At 41.6% G+C, this 18,162-nt stretch overlaps 1 protein-coding gene across 15 annotated transcripts in view; it reads right to left on the bottom strand.

The window, feature by feature from the left end:
- LOC111252492 (uncharacterized) overlaps window positions 1–13,941 on the bottom strand; it is a 115,239-nt gene extending 101,298 nt beyond the window's left edge. For 3 of the 15 annotated variants that reach the window (XR_015319740.1, XR_015319743.1, XR_015319745.1), the window contains exons 1-2: window positions 13,782–13,933; window positions 7,330–8,614 (exon numbers count right to left, since the gene is read on the bottom strand). Coding sequence is in view for 1 of the 15 variants with exons in the window: in XM_086978312.1 (XP_086834438.1) it covers window positions 7,314–7,344 (31 nt within the window). In the remaining 14 variants the exon portion in view is untranslated. Of the gene's footprint in view, window positions 1–7,313; window positions 8,615–13,781 lie in introns of all 15 variants that reach the window. The other 12 variants (XR_015319744.1, XR_015319746.1, XR_015319747.1 and 9 more) reach the window with 8 other exon arrangements.
- Window positions 13,942–18,162: the final 4,221 nt, after the last annotated feature.

The raw sequence follows: 18,162 nt of genomic DNA, 5'->3' as shown, positions 1-18,162 counted from the left end.
CCTTGTCTCCCTGCTGACATAGGCAAAAAGAGTCGAAGCGTGCGGCATAGCAGCGTAGATCAGTTCCACTATTCACCAACAAGGCACACGATACCTGTTCAGATTAGCCCTTCTTTTTGACTACATGATCTTTGGATAGAAATGCCTCGAATTGGTGCGTCGAAGTTCAGACGATTTAGAAGTCTTACGATTTTGAATTTCAATAAATCTATCTAGATAACTAATTTGTCGTTTCCAGCGCTTTCGTCGCTAATGTTGTTAAAATTGTCGCTCTGGCACAGGAGTTACAATCTATGACAAGACCCTTGTCTTTATGTTCCCCTTGTCGAAGCTTAAAGTGGGTGGCCACTTTAGTCAATGGGAGGTTTTTGTCTGAAACTGACGAAACCTGCTGGAGGACACAATACGGGGATTAGGCTGGTGGTTTAGCGAGAGTCGACTCAGAATAAAAGTAAGCCATATTTGATGCGTGCGAAACGGATGATGCCATAGCCATCTTATGAGTAAGCTTAAAAATCTAGTTGAAAAGAAGCAATACCCTCGCTTATTTTACTAACTTGCCTCTTAGTGTAGCTCCTTTAATTAATTAGAAATGGCTGAGCTGAAAAGCTAATCGCTACGATGTTATAAATATTTAGTTCATTTTTTTACTAAAAAAATTGTTAAAGAGGTAAACAGTGTAAAATAGCGTTAGGTCTTCTATACAGTACTCGTTAAAGCTGTACGGTATACGTTGAAACTTCAGCTATATTTAATATGCGCATTAAAACAAGGTACCGATTCGCCTCACTGCAGCTTCTGCTTTACTGCCCAAATTCTATAAATATATGTGTATGTGTGTGTGTACGCTATGTGCACGATAAGCGATGTCCCTCTACGTGCTCGCAAGTGGGGCATGTGTTTGCAAGTGGTTAAATGTTGCTCGTTTTCACTGACTGTGTGTATGTGAAGATGACGAAGCTTCTACACACTCGCCCTTCGGGGGCCGATTTACATCCATTGGAGCTTTCTCCCGCGTAGCTTTCCTCTTTCGAACCGTCGTTTCCGATTTCATCTAGCTAGCTACGACCACGAGATCCCCATCCCTTATAGCTCCACCAAGCGGATTAACTAAACGGCAACAAACTTCAGAAAGGCTGTTGGCGTTGTGGCAGCACTGTTGCCGAGCCGAAGCAGCCGTTCTTTTCATCTGCACTGCATACCGTTCACCTGGATACACTAGTCACACTGTTGGTCTAATGTGCTTCTTCCCGAGGTATCTTACTAATGCGGTTGTGCTGAGTCGTGTCAACCCGCAGCAACCTCTCGATAACCATCTTGAAAATCTTCGCCAAAGGGATGACGGAAACCATAAAGGAGCAACAAACTAACGGACGAAGGATCGTTGCTGACGAACGAGGAAGATATTTTGGCGTACAACCTAATTGAGCAGGAACTGCCGTTGCTCTTAAGGAATCAGACAGCTTCTTACTTGATTTACGCACACACGCGCAATACAAACCTTAACTTTAACTCCCTGCATCGCTTCGAGCCTCATTCCTTCCTAAGTGACTTGTCCAATGACGAGTAGTGGCGCTGTCACTTCGACAAACTTATACTTTAAACACCCAAACTATCCCCAGCACAGACTGAAATTTGGTGTTCAACCGTTCGTTTTGCCTACTTACTGCACAGAGTGGTTAAAAGTGAAACGGAAACGATGTGGCATAAGCACGTATAGTTAACAGCGACTGAAATAAAATCAGAGACCGCATCATGGGAACAGTAGTACTCGAATACGAAAAGTGGAACCGTCGAATAAAACAGCACTAATACTCGCTAACACGTAGGACGCATTCACTCGAACGTCATTCGCGTTGACTTGTATTGTTTGGTTAGCCTGGTGGACACTAGCGCTTCCACCAGTCCACCAGAAGTGAATGCTGCGAAGTGTATCGCTCCGACTCAGGCTCGCGTGCAAGTCTTTCCCAACATTCCTCGATCAGCCATCTAGGACTGTTTCCCTAGCCGGAGCTCTGTACTCGCAAATTCAATGCTTCACTGGCTGTTCCCATCTGGTTGAGACTAATTATAAGACCACTTCTCAACAACCGGTCCGCCCGACTGACCCGACAAAAGTTGCCGACTAACGAAAGCGGATCCTAACGTCGACGAAAAAAGCCGACCCGGTTACGGTACTGGGATATGCTCTGCTCGAAATGCGCCCGTTTCTACAGCATCTGTCGAGGCACACGCAACTGCTATTAGAGGGCGCCACTATCGCACTGAAGGGTGTCTGGCAGTCATGCGGATTCGCGACGTTCCGGATGGGACCCAGGGGAAAGCTAGCTAACTGACAGCAGGACGAACATCTATGCTTTTCGTCTGTCTGGAATTCGTTGTTAGAGTAAAGCACTCAAGCATGAGAGCCCGCCGGAAACACCGGGGCGCGGTATCGACCGGTAAATTTATTCTCTACGCGTTACCGTTTGCCACGCACACGACCTGCTAGCCATCAGTCCCAGCGGTGCTAGAAGACCGCATTCAGCTGCAGACTTTATAAAGCCAGTAGATGCGAAATGGGCGCCGGGATGCGTGAGTAACAGAAGTCTAGGAAAGTCAACGGAATTGCGCCGGAGACGCTACGCACAACTAAGCTATGGTCAGTTGCGCCTTTCCACTTTCTGACTTTAGTCCATTCACACTGATACTTATCCACCCCGTCTTCTAAACACGGCGCCACTTTTGATTCACGGTCGTAACCGTACACCCAGACAAGGCGGAGCGCGTATATCGCAAAATTAATTCGGAGAGTGCCCTGATGCTGGAATATTGGACACGAGCGATTATGGAGGGATCAAGGGGGGATGATCAAACGAAACTGGATATTTTAATGCATTCACTATCAGGCAATGTCAGATAGTGAATGCGCACTAAAATGCGGACTTGCAACATTAGGAAGCAAATGAAGTTTTCTTTCAAATAATCTATCTAGTTGAAAAGGTACTTAGCAAGCAGTGGATAAAAAGCTTCAAACTCTTGATGTTTTGAGTTTGACCCGTTCGGATGCTTTCGGATATTTTCCGAACCCAGTGGCACAATTATGTCGACTGAACGCTTCCGATACGCGTGTATTTCTTATGGCCTATCTTTGTTTTGATAAGAGCTATTATTCACGTACGTTAAATCAAATTCGGATACGCAGCTTTTATGATAGCAATCAATACGTTAATGAATGGCATAACCACAAAACATTTTCAGGATATAGCAGTACTCTTTATCTCTCTCTCTATATATATCTATATCGCCGTCTATCAGCTAAGCCTCAAAATGCTTAGGCTTAAGACACCTTATCCACATGCTTGTCCCATTATTAACCTTCAGTACCCCTTTAATAGTTTAATTTGTGGGTTTCAGTTGACACACGCAACACGCATTCCCGACATATGTTGCGCAAACCAACCACAACGTTGCCGCTCAGGGTATATTATGGCTTTAGGATCGATCATGCACCTATCCCTAACCTAAAAAAAAACGTTCAAAAGCAGAAACGCATACAGAAATAGAGTTACTCGAAGATATTTCCAAAACGCACTAACTAAAACGGACTTTTTGGTAGCAAAGATCTACGGCATTTCGGAATACGACTACATCAACTCAAATATTATTCAAAATCAGCTAAAACGTCTCTTCTATGGCTTATGGCATAGGGTGCGTGGATGCCTACAATGAACGGCTACCCAGGAAACGTAAATGGACGAAGAGGGAGGTCTACCTGTTCTATGAATAGCTCGATTCGATTCCTATTAAGTGTTTGGTGAGTTTTTCCATGTTTTAGGCAATTTCCATCAAATTCGAAATGCATCAGTATATTGCCCGAATTGCCGTTCTTTATGCGCAAACGCCGTAGCATAGTTACTGCATTGGAAACGCGCCCGTACCGTTGATGGTAAAAGCCGCGTGTAATCAATCTATACTATTATAATCTTTAGTAAAGTACTGTTGTAGTCTTTGCATTAGTTAGTTTGATCACTTGTGAGACTTTTATTTTGCAGGCTCGTAGGACACACGCCTCTTGCTTACTCCGAGTAAACAGCTCCAATATTGCAATTTCAAATTGCCTACATTAAACAGATAAATTCCGGCTGACAACCGCAGACAACTGGCTTTTCTCTAGCCTGCCTATACTTAAGCTTACTGAGTAAGTAGGTATAGTGAGTTTATCGATGTATTGCATTTTCAATATAGGCTTACCAGCAAGACCGAGCTGCACCTAGCATGTAGCTCGTTTTATGATATCCAAAGTGTCATCCATGGAGATCATTACTCTCAGAATCTTAATTGATTTCCCATTCTTTAATGTTTGTACTATGATGGTCTGATTAGAAATGCGAATGTTTGTTCACTACAGGCTTTTGTCTATGTTTCCGAAACCAATGCACGCAGCATTGACACAATAGGCCTTAAATAGTCTTCAAGCAATTTATATGCGTACGGTATCGGAATGAATGGGTCACGGTAGCCAGTACTAGATACTGCAGAAAATAAGCTGACAGATAATCGGTTTCATGAACGCTTTACAATAATAAGCCGGTAACTTAACCAGGTCAAGCTGCAGCGATGCAGTGCTGATCGTTGAGTAACTTTGTATCCCTGAGGTATACGTTATTAATGGCAATTACAAAAACACGCTGAAAGCCTAACTAAGTTACGGGTGACAATTGAAACAATCACAATGGGAGTTAGATATGAGTGCAGTAAATTTAGTGGCTCCTGACCCGTCCTATGTTAGCAGCCGTCTGACGTGGCTCCCTGGGTCCGCAAGGGATAAGCTGTTGAGGGCTATAAGGAAGAAAACACTATACAAACTTCAATTGAAAGCTTACGATTTGGTAGGCAGTCACACGGACTTAGGGTACGAATGGTGCCGTTTCATCGTTGCGGCTCGTCAGAGAACGTAGCGCTCCCTTTCGTCAGTGTTGCGTACTTTATGATGGCATGAAAACAACTCGAGGGCAATCCTCTGTCACAGAGCTCTATGCCTGTCACATTAAAAGTGATATGTCCGAAAAATACGTTGCGTTATCCATCTTCATTTCACTTTTTAGCAAGTTTTAAGGGGCTAACGGTTGGTCTGAGCGATGCGCTTACAGCATGAAGGAAAAGAACTTATTCTTCACGTAGAACCTAGAAAGCCTAGGGTCCAGTTAGAGCAACAATTGCGCGAATTTGTTTCTCTCTAACTGCTTGTTAGATGTTTTATACATGAAGTTCCTACACTTGAAACGTACAATAAAACTGGTATTTACTGAATTGGATCACTGAATCTTCTTTGTACGCGCGCAACGCACGGCTACTCATGGTCATGATGTCTGGTAAACTAATTATGACGCCACAACAACAAACATAATTTGCAGTAACATCAAACTAGTACTATTTGAAATATACGCTATTAACATGAGTGATATGTTCGTGCATAAAAATACCTAAAAAGTCTTCTGACAGATAGCGTATCATTGAAACACGGGTGTATAATTTATCGGTTAAGCGCCATCTGGTGGACGAGTAGCATTGCCAGTTTGTCAACCATAACAATACTGACTAACGTTTCGTTTAACAGCCCACGAGTCTAACATACGCCAAAACGTGAAAAACAAACGGCTTTATGTCTCATTACGATCGATAGTGTAGAATTTGAGCCGATAAAGATGGCTTAATCAGGGCCAACAGGAAATGCCGTTGAAGGAGGTTTAGTGGCCGAAACCAACCGTGGCTGATCTTTGTAGTGAAGGAGGTAGGTCAGATGGGTACCTCTTAAATAATATAATAGAATAAGAATTACATGTGCGATATCGAGATTCTTGCATTGACATACAGAGATGATTGCATAATTTCTTCAGCTGTTAAAGTGAATCAGCTTCTGCATAACCAAGATCGAAACGTACGTATAGCATTACGTCTTAATCTTTAGTTTAGCATACATACGTGGTCTATAAACGCATAGATATATCCATAATATATCGATGCACTTAGGCTGCGAAAGCTCATTTCAATCTGGTAATGGCATCGGTTTACTTACTTAACAAATCGTTTCCCGAAATAACATCAGCTGACTTCTAATTAATTAAGCGCACATTTTTTAATTACAGCCTTAGCATAGGATCAAAGACTGGTTTTCTTAACTTTTTTTTTTGAACAGTGATTAACTTTCCTTATTAACATAGATTGTGCAGCGCTTTTGATGGCCCGCTACAGGTTTTCATAGGACTGGAAACACTATCCGGCTTCGGTCTTTGAGTATATAAGAAATGTCTGACGATGTAACGAGATGTCGGGCTCCTCAGTAAACCAGGTGCTCGTAGCTCTTCAATGGCATCGAGAATGATTCAAGTATTTGGGAGCTGCTCAATGAAATTTAGGTCGATCAACCATTAAATCGAGCCTATCCCCCCAAAGCTTTGAATTTCGTCTCTAGCGTCAGTGTTTCACAATTTGTTTCTACAATTCGCGGCATCGGAAGAGCGATTAAGACATAGAAAAGTATTTTCATTCTAGTAAAATTAATGATGCTTTAGTAATTCAATTAATCGCTGTTAATAGCGATCGGTCGCAACGAAGATGACCGACTGTACACCCTTATATGCGCTCAATGACACACTACCAACGACTGGACTCATCATATAAACTGCATTACGTAAGAGCTGATGTTTAGATAAATCCGTGACTGGACGTATATTTTCTCTACGCCATAGGGCGATATCCTCAGATGCTGATTAGGTGAATCTGAAGAAGCGACTCAAGGAGGGCGTTGGATACCCATCTCTACCACAAAAGTCGGTGAAATCCAAAACGCACGTAGTCATAATATAAATATTCCACAAGACTTTTTTTATTCGCGACTGCAGGAGCATACCGCAGTGAGTCGATTTTGACATTAAATAGCATCTTGCACGGAATGGTGCGATCATCGACCCGTATGAGTGCATGTCAAACAGATGACAATTAATTTGATAATCGTCGATACCAAGTAAACAACTTGGCGTGCCAGTCATATTCGCTGGTAGGGATAGCTTTACAAAACGTGTTTTTTGGCACCTATATGCTTGATTTACCTGTTATGGATAAATCCTGTTTATCTGTTTGTCATTTACATTTTCGTGTTACGGAACTTCGCCCTTTGCACCCGAACCGTCTTCATCGACTTCATGCAAAAACCAATAGCAACAGCAGCTGCAACAAGGACACCAAACGAACCTTTTCGACTACGGCGCAGTAAACAGCCAAGTAAATTTTTGAAGTCTATTATCATTGTGAACTCTTGTCACGATTCGTACCTCTACACTTGCTTACCAAAAGTTCCGGCATCGTCTCCTTCGTGAATCCTTCGTCTTCCGAGTCGTAGCGCTGCTAACCGTAAGCGAAGGGTAAAATCCTTTTAGATACGCATGGTCAGGCCATAGTGATACGTGGGCTTTTAGAGAAAAATACACTTCTGGAGCCATAATGGTCAGAAACGTCAGTTTCTACGGTCTTAGGCTACGTGTCAGCCCATGCCATAGAACCGGTGACTGACGTTCGTGGGCATATACACAAAGGAAAATGTCAGATATAGCGGCCGAATAGGTACAGAAGAATCATTAGAGGAAGGAAAAAGAAACGCCTCTCAAGCAAACTACTGGGCGGGCTTGCTGCTTCTGCTTTCAACCGTATGTGTGTATGATACTGACACCAGAGGCTGAGCACTGCCATTGAAGGTGGGGGTGCGTTTACGCGTCCCTAAGTAACTAAAGGTTCGTTCTTCACCGCCGCTGCTCGTAGAGTTGCCGCTAGAGGCTCGAATAGAGCTGTCCAGAGTACGAGAACTGCCGGCACGACACCATGACACGAGGACAGGGGAGGGAGCTTCTGACCGGTAACTGTCTGACAGGACAGATTCCTTGCTGCGGCAACGGATACGACAGCAGCTACAGCAAACAACGGAGAACGGTGTAGCCAGGCCGTTGGTCGGAAGCATCGGCAAGGAGCCCTTCGTTTTTCTTTCGCTAACCCCTCTTCCACCATTGCCATCTTCGTCCTGCTTCTGCCTCCTTATACTGAAGGCCCTTTCTCAACCGGTCTTTGTGAAGGATGTTACTGTCGCTTGTTGTACACTGTTCACCTCGCCACATCTTCAAAGGCTCACTTCTGTTATGCTTGCTGCTACTATTACAGCTACAACAGTCCTTTTTGCCTCGTCTTTTCTGGCATCGACCGCAACCGCAGAAGATAGGGATAGGCTGGCTAGCTAGCTAGACGGGTAGAACGAGCGAGAAACACCAACGTGAGGGGCTGTTGCCCTTCAAAGGCACCCTATGCAGCATTTACGTGCGTTCGCTAAAGAGGAAAGGGTGTTAGTTCATCGCTGATCTTTTCTTTACCGGTGTGAAAGGGTTCGGTGAGACGTGAGTCGGCTGCGTTGTCCGCCTCATCCAAGCTCGATTAGATACGACTTACTTTTACACCTTTATCAAAACCATCAAGGACGCCATCATTACCATCAACTTCACGTTCGTCGCTGCCTTATCACTCTGTGGCCCGACGGCTCAAAATTATTATTCAAAGTGCATTCTTCAGAAGCGAAATTCCTGTTGATAGACTGAAAATAACGACAATAACCAAACATAATTAATAAGTTAGTTCGAATGTGTAATAACAAAAATATTGGGTAGTACTAGATCAGTTTAAAATTCTAAATTTGCTGGTAAATGATTATGTCAGAGTTTCGTATTGGTCCGCATCTGGCTGCAACAAGCTACTTAGCTCGCCACGCTGGCTTAGAACACTTTACTCCATTGTTTCATCATAGGGTCAAAATGGAATTATATATGAACCTTCGCAGAAACTATAAAAATTCTAATTGTACTAATATATATAATCTATAATAATTGTAAGCAACGAATCTTCCATGACAAAGACGAAGTACTTTGTTTATTTGAAATTTGTTTCTTTAAGTATTTGAAGCAATTGAGGCGGTGAGGTTTGCTTTGTCCGCAGGTGACACATTCTGTCATGAAAAGAGGTGTCGGTGTGCCTCTAACAGGCCACTCTTAGAAAATGACTGATATTGGAAATCGCGTAGCATTTTGGCATCTCGGATGCATACGAAGTACCTACACTTAAGTAACTATAACGCTATCTGATTCACAGTTCAATTAAACAGATACGATTTACAGGCGCGCATCTTTCGTACAGCGTTAAAAAACAATTGTGCTTATGCAGTAAATTTCAGTTTTTCAAAATAAAATACGAAATGCAATATTGCTTATTATATACATGATTTTCACATTAGCAAATCGGATCAGCTGCAGTCGCTCTACAACCATCGTCGCGAAGGGTGCAAGGGGTCATTACTGTCTACTGCATCCAAGGCTTTAGTAGCCAAAGCAATCTGCTTTGTACGCTTGCAGGTAAAGTTTCAGTGGAAAGCTCAACTAATTTCATGAATTTTATGTAAATGTGGTATGATTATATAGGGATGTTAACGGTATGTATATAACAATATCTCAGGCCACACTCCAACTACCTGGTGGCTACCAACTAATGTACAGCGGTGTGGAGGTGGCATTTTTTTACATCCAGTTCCCTACTTTTGGGGACTAGAAGATTTCTCATATGTGAAGACGCAGACAAGTGGAAGGAAGTCGCTATTGGCTGATCAAATAGGTTAGCTTAAGTAAGTCCCGGAGCAGAAGAACATTAGTGGTAGTCGAGCTCCGATCAGAATCGAGTGGGTCGATTTCTCGCAAAGACGATTTCCGTTAAGCGGCCTCCCTTATTTATTGTGGCATCATGGGCCGCTGACAGTCCCATTTACTTGTCTTTGTGTTCGATTTGTCCTACTGTTTCGCCTCAACGTTAAGTAGCTGGCAATAATAGACATGAACATATCTTTTCCTCCCTTCACCCCACTAGTTGGTCTATTCAATAAGCGACATCGATCAGGCAATACGTAGGACCAGTCAAGCTTTCGACTTTTATATCTGCTATGTATCTAGTAAGTTTTCCTGCGAAAAGGAAATATACACTCTTACGGAACGTACCGCCGACCACAAACTTAAACCATTATATTTACATTGCTACACCGCAGCTACCCAGCTAGTGAAAAACCTGGTAAATTGTTAGGGTCGGACGGAATTTTTCTCTCGTGAAAAGTGTCTTGTATGTGAGCGGCTGAACTGTTAGCTACTGCAAGGGAAATCTGCACGATATCACTGCCAAAACGCATCGTGAATTCAGTGAAATACACAATTTACTGCAGTGTTTAACTAATCACCACAGTGGCAGGCCTAATTATCTGCAGATCACCAGTGAACCCCTCATTTGTCTCTTGCTTCATGACCGCGGACAAGCTGCGCTGCAATTTTCAGGCGGCTTTCCAAATTAAATTTTCTTAGATAACCCTCAATGGAAATCGTTGGACGAAGGCAAATTTTTACGTTTTCCCTCTCCAACAACTCTACTTTAAGTATTGGATTAGCTAGTTAAGATAATCTCATTTCCCTGCCAAACTTACAAGATTCCACATCGTATAAGAATCATTCTCCGAACATAAATCACACCATTCCACGATAAGAATCACTAGTCCATGTTAGTAACTGACTGGTTTGGAAACAGCCAAACTTCCCTGTTTTGCCACACGTAAACAGCGACACGAGTCCTTTGTAGAAAATAGGTAGCATCAGTGCGAAAAGAAGGATCGTTCCTAACTCATCTAAGCTTGTTTCTCATTTTGAATACCCTTATTTATTCTACAAATAAATACACGAACAGGTATTGCAGTATACGCCGGCGACGGTGACGACCATCTGGCACAACAGACGGAACCTAAAGATTGGGAACTTGCATCGGACCTGCCCCTGATTGTACACGTTGTGTAATAATTCTCTCTCACTCTTATGCTTTTGCACGCTTCTACTGTCCTGTCATGTCCATAGTATTGTACGTAAAAAATATCGCTTGAGTTAATCACATGAATCGGGTGCTATCTCTAGAACACAAGCTTCACTCGTTAGGGCATGTCTATTTTATGCCGTGAGCCCACAGCGGCTCCTTTCCGAATCAACGTTCGAGCGCCATGGATTTCCATTTTGGGACGCCTCGAACTGAATCCCATGAATGAGAAAACAACCTATACTAGCGTTAATTCCGGCTTCTTCGGCCTGTACACCGTACGGTTCGAGCTGGCAACGTCTAGTTTCTCAATACTGCCGCGTACGCTCGTCGAATTCTCTGCATTAATATAAACGGTTTCACAATGGAACACCAAAAAATAGAAAATATGTGTTGGCCACGGCGGGACCTGAAAAATGTGTTAGACCTAGTAAGAGGCGCATAAAGGCTCCTCAACTTTATTTGGTGTAGAATACGGGAAGGGTAATATTTGGGTTACTTTACGACGATAGTCACTTATCACGCTATTTCGTTACTCTTTATGTTCTGCAAGTTTTGGACTGGCAAATCAATCATGACACCTTTCTAGAGAACTCTTTTCCTAAATATCATTCACTGTCTTTTATTCAGGGAATCCACCATTCATCCATGATATAAGCGCACCAAAAATATACAAATGACTATGAATTGAATTTGATATCTAGTGGACCTAATTTTTTAACGACGCTATACTTATACGTTTATATGCTTCCTCGCTATTCAGGTCAGTTTCCTTCTATAAGAAACACCATTTCCTTGCTAACACTTTGTGCGCTCGTTAAGTGCCAGCAACGAAGTGTGCACAATGGTAACGCATCACGCCTTGTCCCGAAGTCAGGGATGTACAGCTGGAGAGAGGCAAAAGGAAAAAGGGTAGATGCGTAGAAAATAGATGACGTTGTATGCTTCACATGGCCATCAAGGCATTTGGCCGTCGAACGAGGTAATATATAAGGGACTGACGGGTCTCATAGGCTTCTCGTTTAGCTAACTGAACAAACAGGCAACGCAGTCTCTTGGAAAACAGAAAAGAGAGCCAGTATCTGACCATGTGGCTGACTAGATTTTGAATATTAATACATGCACACACATCACGCTTGCTGCCTCCCACGCAATGCATTGAAGAGGGCTCTATTCTTATATCAACAAATAGTCAATAAATTCATCCAAGCCACAATTGGATGCGACTGCTTGGATGAACGTATCGGTCGGAATCGATTTTTGATAACCTCTCCTTTCTATTTTCGAACCGGCATCGCGACCGGCTCAAGTGAAAAGTGAAGGGCATTGGAAGCGTCGTCACCGGCCATTGTAAAAAGCAGGACTCCTGAACACAGAGTGAGCTTTTTCGTTTTCTAATTGAAGCGCCTGGACGTGTCCAACGTGGCATGCATTGACGCAGATGAACTCGTTGCCATCGAAATTCATTTTCTATATTACCGTTGTTCATAAATAGCTTCCGCTTAAAAACGTTACGGTTTGCGGACATAACAAAATCATATCAAAGCATATAAATAGGGCTGATCAATGTACGAATATATTGTCGGCCTTCAACTTGTCATATAAAATGAAAAAAAATCGTAAGCAAAATATAACTTAAATTTGTATCTTCAATACTTTCAACTTTTACCCTTCATTACTTCTAAATGGTTAAATATTAAATATATTATCCCTCCGTCAACTTAACTTAGGTTCCTGGGGATTTCAGAAGACGACAGAGCGATTCTGCTTTTTTGAACCTCTAAGTTCGGCCTGATTCCACTACTTTTATATGTCACGATATGTCCTAATTTGAACCGCAATTCCTTTTTGGTTCGCCAGCTCAACTAGTAGGATATGCAGATACATTTTATGTTTATAATCTGTATCGAACATCGTAGAGCAGTTTATAGTGTTACGTACATGATGGTCTGTAACAACGACAGTGTGAAATAAACACAAATTAATTTCGTCCTAGCAATAATCTCCACGCAGGCACGCTTGGCCTGCTTCCATATTAACGCTTACAATTCTGTTTTAGCTGAGATTAAAGATAGCTAAATCGCTGGTAGTAAAATTAGATTAGAATTTAGGCTGGTCAGTTTTAAGACATAATAAGATCTAAGCAATACGCTCCCCTTAGAATTTCTTTAACCTGCCATTGATCAGTTAAATTATCTGAACACTGTAAATAAATGCACATAGTACTACTTTATGTTTTCCTGTCTGTTTTATGGTCACTATGTGACATTCGGGGGTAATTGCGGGTAGTTGAGCGCGAAATCTCTAAAATTTAACTAAATTGAAGTGTAAAATTTCAAAATTGCATACTTTAACACACAAATACATAATCAATTTTCAAATAACTTTTTTCTTTTACATATGCAGATTGTCGGCCTAAAATTAAATAGATGATTTTCAAAATTTAATATTTGCATTCGGTGAAACAGTTTACCGCTAAAAAGAGCCCTTTTGAAGCGCGCCAAATCAGCAGAATCTTTGAAAAGAAAAAAAGAATTTCTGAACTTAATTTCTGAGTTATGATAATTTACATAAGTATGTTGAGGATAAATGCAATAGTTTCAATAAAACAACTAATCTATCCAAATGAGTATTAATGCCGGGATTTTTTATGATCCAATGAGACAGAGTTTATCCAAAAGATGACAGGATTCTTTTTTTCTTTATTTATTTATTTACCTATTTTCTGCACTACATGTGGATGACGGGGTGTATCAACCAAAAACAGAAGAAAACAGCACCATTAATCAACAGTTTCGTTTTCAACAGTTGGAGACGTTCACATGGATGTAATGTTTGAATCAAGTTTATTTAAAAAGTGTTAAATTTGTTACCTAGATCTTAGCAGAAGCTTGGCTTTATCAGGGCACCACCGGGCTGCCATGGTTCACAGTTGACTGTTACATCTCATTCGAACGATGATTCGCAGTACAAGTGATTAGATTAGGTCTTTGATGAACGATGTGTCTTTAGGTCACCAGGATCTTCGATGTTCCTTATTCCTCGATGAGTGTTGTTTGATGCCTATACAAATACAGCATGAAACAACAGAGAACCACGTGATTCCTCTGCAGAGTAGTGGAACTTGGAAAAAAGGACTGATTAATTTCAGTTTGATGAAAATAGTTCACTTTACCTAACCGAAACTTAAGATCGATTGCCTGACGATTGTCTAGATGTCTCATATTTTCGAGTGATCTACCCTATCAAAGGTACTCTTCTGAACGAAATATATACCGTGGAAATGAAAACACAAATTTACACTGATCAGTGATCTGATACTCGCTACCTAATATAGGCTGTGTAAAATCGCCAGGGGCAATTGTGTGCAGCCTAAATCCAGATCGTCTCAAAATGTATTTCTCAATGTAAAAATGACCGGTGAAGTTGAAAAAAGTGGTGGATTCAATGGAGTCTAGCAGTAGTTATCACCAACTTCCAGGAGACGTGAATTTGAAGGCGGCTGGATAAGAACAAATGTCGTTCTAACTCAGTTCTGTGATTAAGACCATAAGATTCCAGGAAAGAGACCAAGAGGTACCGGAATTTTTCTACCGATTAATACTAATCACCAAGTGGTTTAGTTTCACAGCAAGACGATACGAAAGCATGCTGGCATTACTAACGTGCAAAAGGCGTATTCCAAGTTTAAGTAGATAAATACGCTATTTGCGATTTGAGTTATTTTCACACATCCCACATGAATGACAGTAAAAGACGTTAGGTCATAAATCCATTATTTCAGTAAAATTGTTTTTGTAACCGTAAAGATCTACATTCTACAAATCCAAATGTACAACACATTTGCAAACGATTTTGTGATTTTTCAGCACATTTCTTCGCGTTGTATACTGAAGCGTAGTCGTATGTGGAGCATCATCAGCAGTAGCTAGCATAAATAAGCATAGTAAATAGATTATGTTTCACGAACAACGATCGTAAACCTGTGTGCCGCGTATAGGGAAAATTCGTATAGTCGATTTATGATGCGTGCATCCAACGAACACGCATGAATATAGCCTTATTGTAATACCGTCCCTCCCAGGGCAATATCGTCGTTGTCCGTTTGGATTCGCACGTCCTTTCTACGCTGGCTCCCTGTACCTCTACTTACCATACAAAGTATAGACACCACCAACGTTGAGATTTTAGGGAGAAGAAGTGGACGGACCATTGTTGTCATCGTGCGTTTGGATTTGCGCATCCATTCTGCTTGGCCTGCATATCTACTTATCATACAAAATGGCGACGGTGGACGAAATATTGTGAAACGAAAGCCATCAGCGAAATGGATACTATCCTAACGCATAACGCGCGTTGGCCGTTCGACACGCCATTGTCCACCCGTCTGAATCTGCGAAAGTGCCAGTGTCGCAGGACGAGCAGGGCGATCTCGACCACTCACCGTAACTCATATATATATATATTACAAGTTTCTGCCACTCAACCGGATAATCTAGATACAAAGAAACTCCACGTCGGTACCGTTAACCACTTCTCACTATATCGACCGCCATTGTCGCATTTGAGGAGTCCAGACTACTATATGCAAACAACTAGACACAGATACTATTCAAAATGTCTATCGAATTCCTTTTCATAGTTTTGGCCCCGGTATATACATGTGTCATTTTTTGGTTCTATACGAAAAAGATCTCTGCATTTTGATCTGAGAACGGGGTAATAAAGCAAGACGAATTCAACGATAGTTGGCAGCTGTTTACTACGTGAGTGCTCGGACTATTCAAAATAGTGAGACCGTTGATTGACTTTGTCAGGCTGACGTTTGTTAGGGGCTTTCCTTAACTTGAAACAGGTGGAAGCTTGTAAACCAGATGAGTGGCATCGGTAGGCAGACGAAAACGACCGTGTAATAACGCGAACAGCGTGCTCTAATGCTCAGTGTTCAGCTTCATATATAATAATAATGATAATAGTATAGACGGAGCGCTGTATTGCGTGAACATCATATAACCGCTGATGTCCTTACCCCCGCTTGCTCTCGATGGGCCTATCGAATGGGCTGACGTTAACCTCCCAACACCCCACCACCCTGAAGAGGACCAAACACTCACTAAGTTTTTTCCGAAGCTTCCCCATCAGGTCATATATTACGATACGCGGAGAAATTCCGACACTCCTACCTTATTCTTCCAACACATTTCAATGGGTGGGTTTTTTTGGGGATCTGCGTACGTATGTGCGAGACCGCGTGTCAGAATTGAGTGGAAGCATATCTTAATAGCGCACCGTGCCAGTGCTTGCTCCGTTGTGCTGACTGCAGCAGGGCAAGTCAAAGCGGGATGACGAAGGACGGTGGCTGGGGCGTTTATGGTGCTAGGAGCACCAATATCATAATGCATGTCAAGAAAATTTGACGCAAGAAGAAAAGGGAACATCGGATGAAAGAAGATTGGCTTACAGCGGCGAAAAACTCCTGAAGGCTAAGCTGTGGTAAGCAAGAGCTGAGGGCAGATTTCCTTTATATGATTCGTACATTGTTGTGAGCTGATGTAAAAGAAGAAAAAGATAAAAGGGTTGCGCGCGATGTTATACACGTATGTAAATATGTGCGCATGTGTGTATACATACGTGCATGATTAATCACCCATAAAAACGCAGCATTGCATCATACGTGATGATACATATATACACCTATATAAACTATCAACGAAAGGGAAGATAGCTATAGTCCATGAATATACAGTGGTGTTGTCAATTGAGCCCAAGGGAGGTATTCGACACGCGCGCGAGGGATTGCGTGAGCGATGGCACCGAGGAGTAGCAGTCGATTAACCGGTGCCTTCTGAAAATGAGATGCTCAATGCGGATGCGTAAACACAAAAGTGCGACTGATAAACACGGGCTAACTGTTTACTTTGACCATATTCGCTGCAAATCCATGCTAAAATCTGCTCTAAAGGCATTATGAAGATGCGAATTTACCTATGATTTAACCTTCCTTTTGTCTATCCCTACCAAAAGAAAACAGATCTACATCTCGTAATACACTAAATATCATTAACATACAATAGCAATAATGGAGTACTCGCATGCAGATAGTGTTCTAAATGTTGTTACGGCCTTTGACGATAAATTTGTGACATAAATCTCAATTTTTATATGTTTACATAACTGTGATGGAACAAATACAATTTTAATATTTGAACGTCAAATTACTCTGGAGCCACGTAGATAGTATGCAGCATAATCGTGTGAATAAAGAACGTCTAAATACATGACCTGACAAGAGGCCTTTGATGGGATTCTAGATACAAATGAGTTTTAGCCAGGAATCAATAAATAAACATGAGCGAAAAAGTAATAGTAAAAAGCGCTGTTTTTTTTCTACTAAGCCGTATCATACAATGACCACTATGGCCAATTTGTATCGTTTTGTAAGTTTGAAAGATGAAGCAGTGCGTCTCCTGCATTGTAGTGCGTCACCGTTAGTTTAGAAACAAGGCAAATCTTTTGAAATTGCAGCTCGGTCTCAATCCGGACGAACCGGCAAGGCGAAAGGGCGGACGTAAAGGTTCTTTAGTTGTGCTTTCAAGCGCACCGAAAATGGCCTATGATGACCGCTAAAATGAAGCGATTTTTCCAAGTATGCCCTTTTCACAAAAGCAGTCATGTTAGATTTTCATTTTGCGGTATTACTGACCATTCACTGGTACTCCTGCAACAAATTTACGATAAATTAGGCTCATCATTATTATTCTTCATCATTATCATTATAGAAGCGACGATTTTCTTCACAATTACGCCTTCTTACAAATAATAATATGAGATAGCAGGGTAATTTAGCATTAAAAATTCGAAGAATGTAGCGGCCTAATTTTGTGACGCAATTGTCAGTTCTTTTTCCGTACGTAACAAAGAATACGTAAAAAACAGCATTTGTTTAAAAAAAATTTACCAAATACTTAAAACTAGTCTTTCCAATTTTTCTACAGTAACATTTAAAAAATTCACGCCAAGCAAATGCAGCCATAAAACACATTCACATGTGTCCACATTAATATATTGTCAAGTATTTCTGACAACTACTTTTAAACAAGACGGGTAAAACCTACCATAAAACCTTTGCTAGTAACTACGGGCTGATTGCAACTTTAATTTTTTATAGCGTTTCTATTGGAAGAGCCTGAATAAGGCTTTTGGCTGCCATGGGCTGCGTGGATATTAGAAAGGATGGTTTAATGGAGGTTAATA

This window comes from Varroa destructor, unplaced genomic scaffold (assembly GCF_002443255.2).
Source record: "Varroa destructor unplaced genomic scaffold, Vdes_3.0 BEIS01000001.1, whole genome shotgun sequence".
Lineage (NCBI taxonomy): Eukaryota > Metazoa > Arthropoda > Arachnida > Mesostigmata > Varroidae > Varroa > Varroa destructor.
This window is presented reverse-complemented; position numbering and strand designations above follow the sequence as displayed.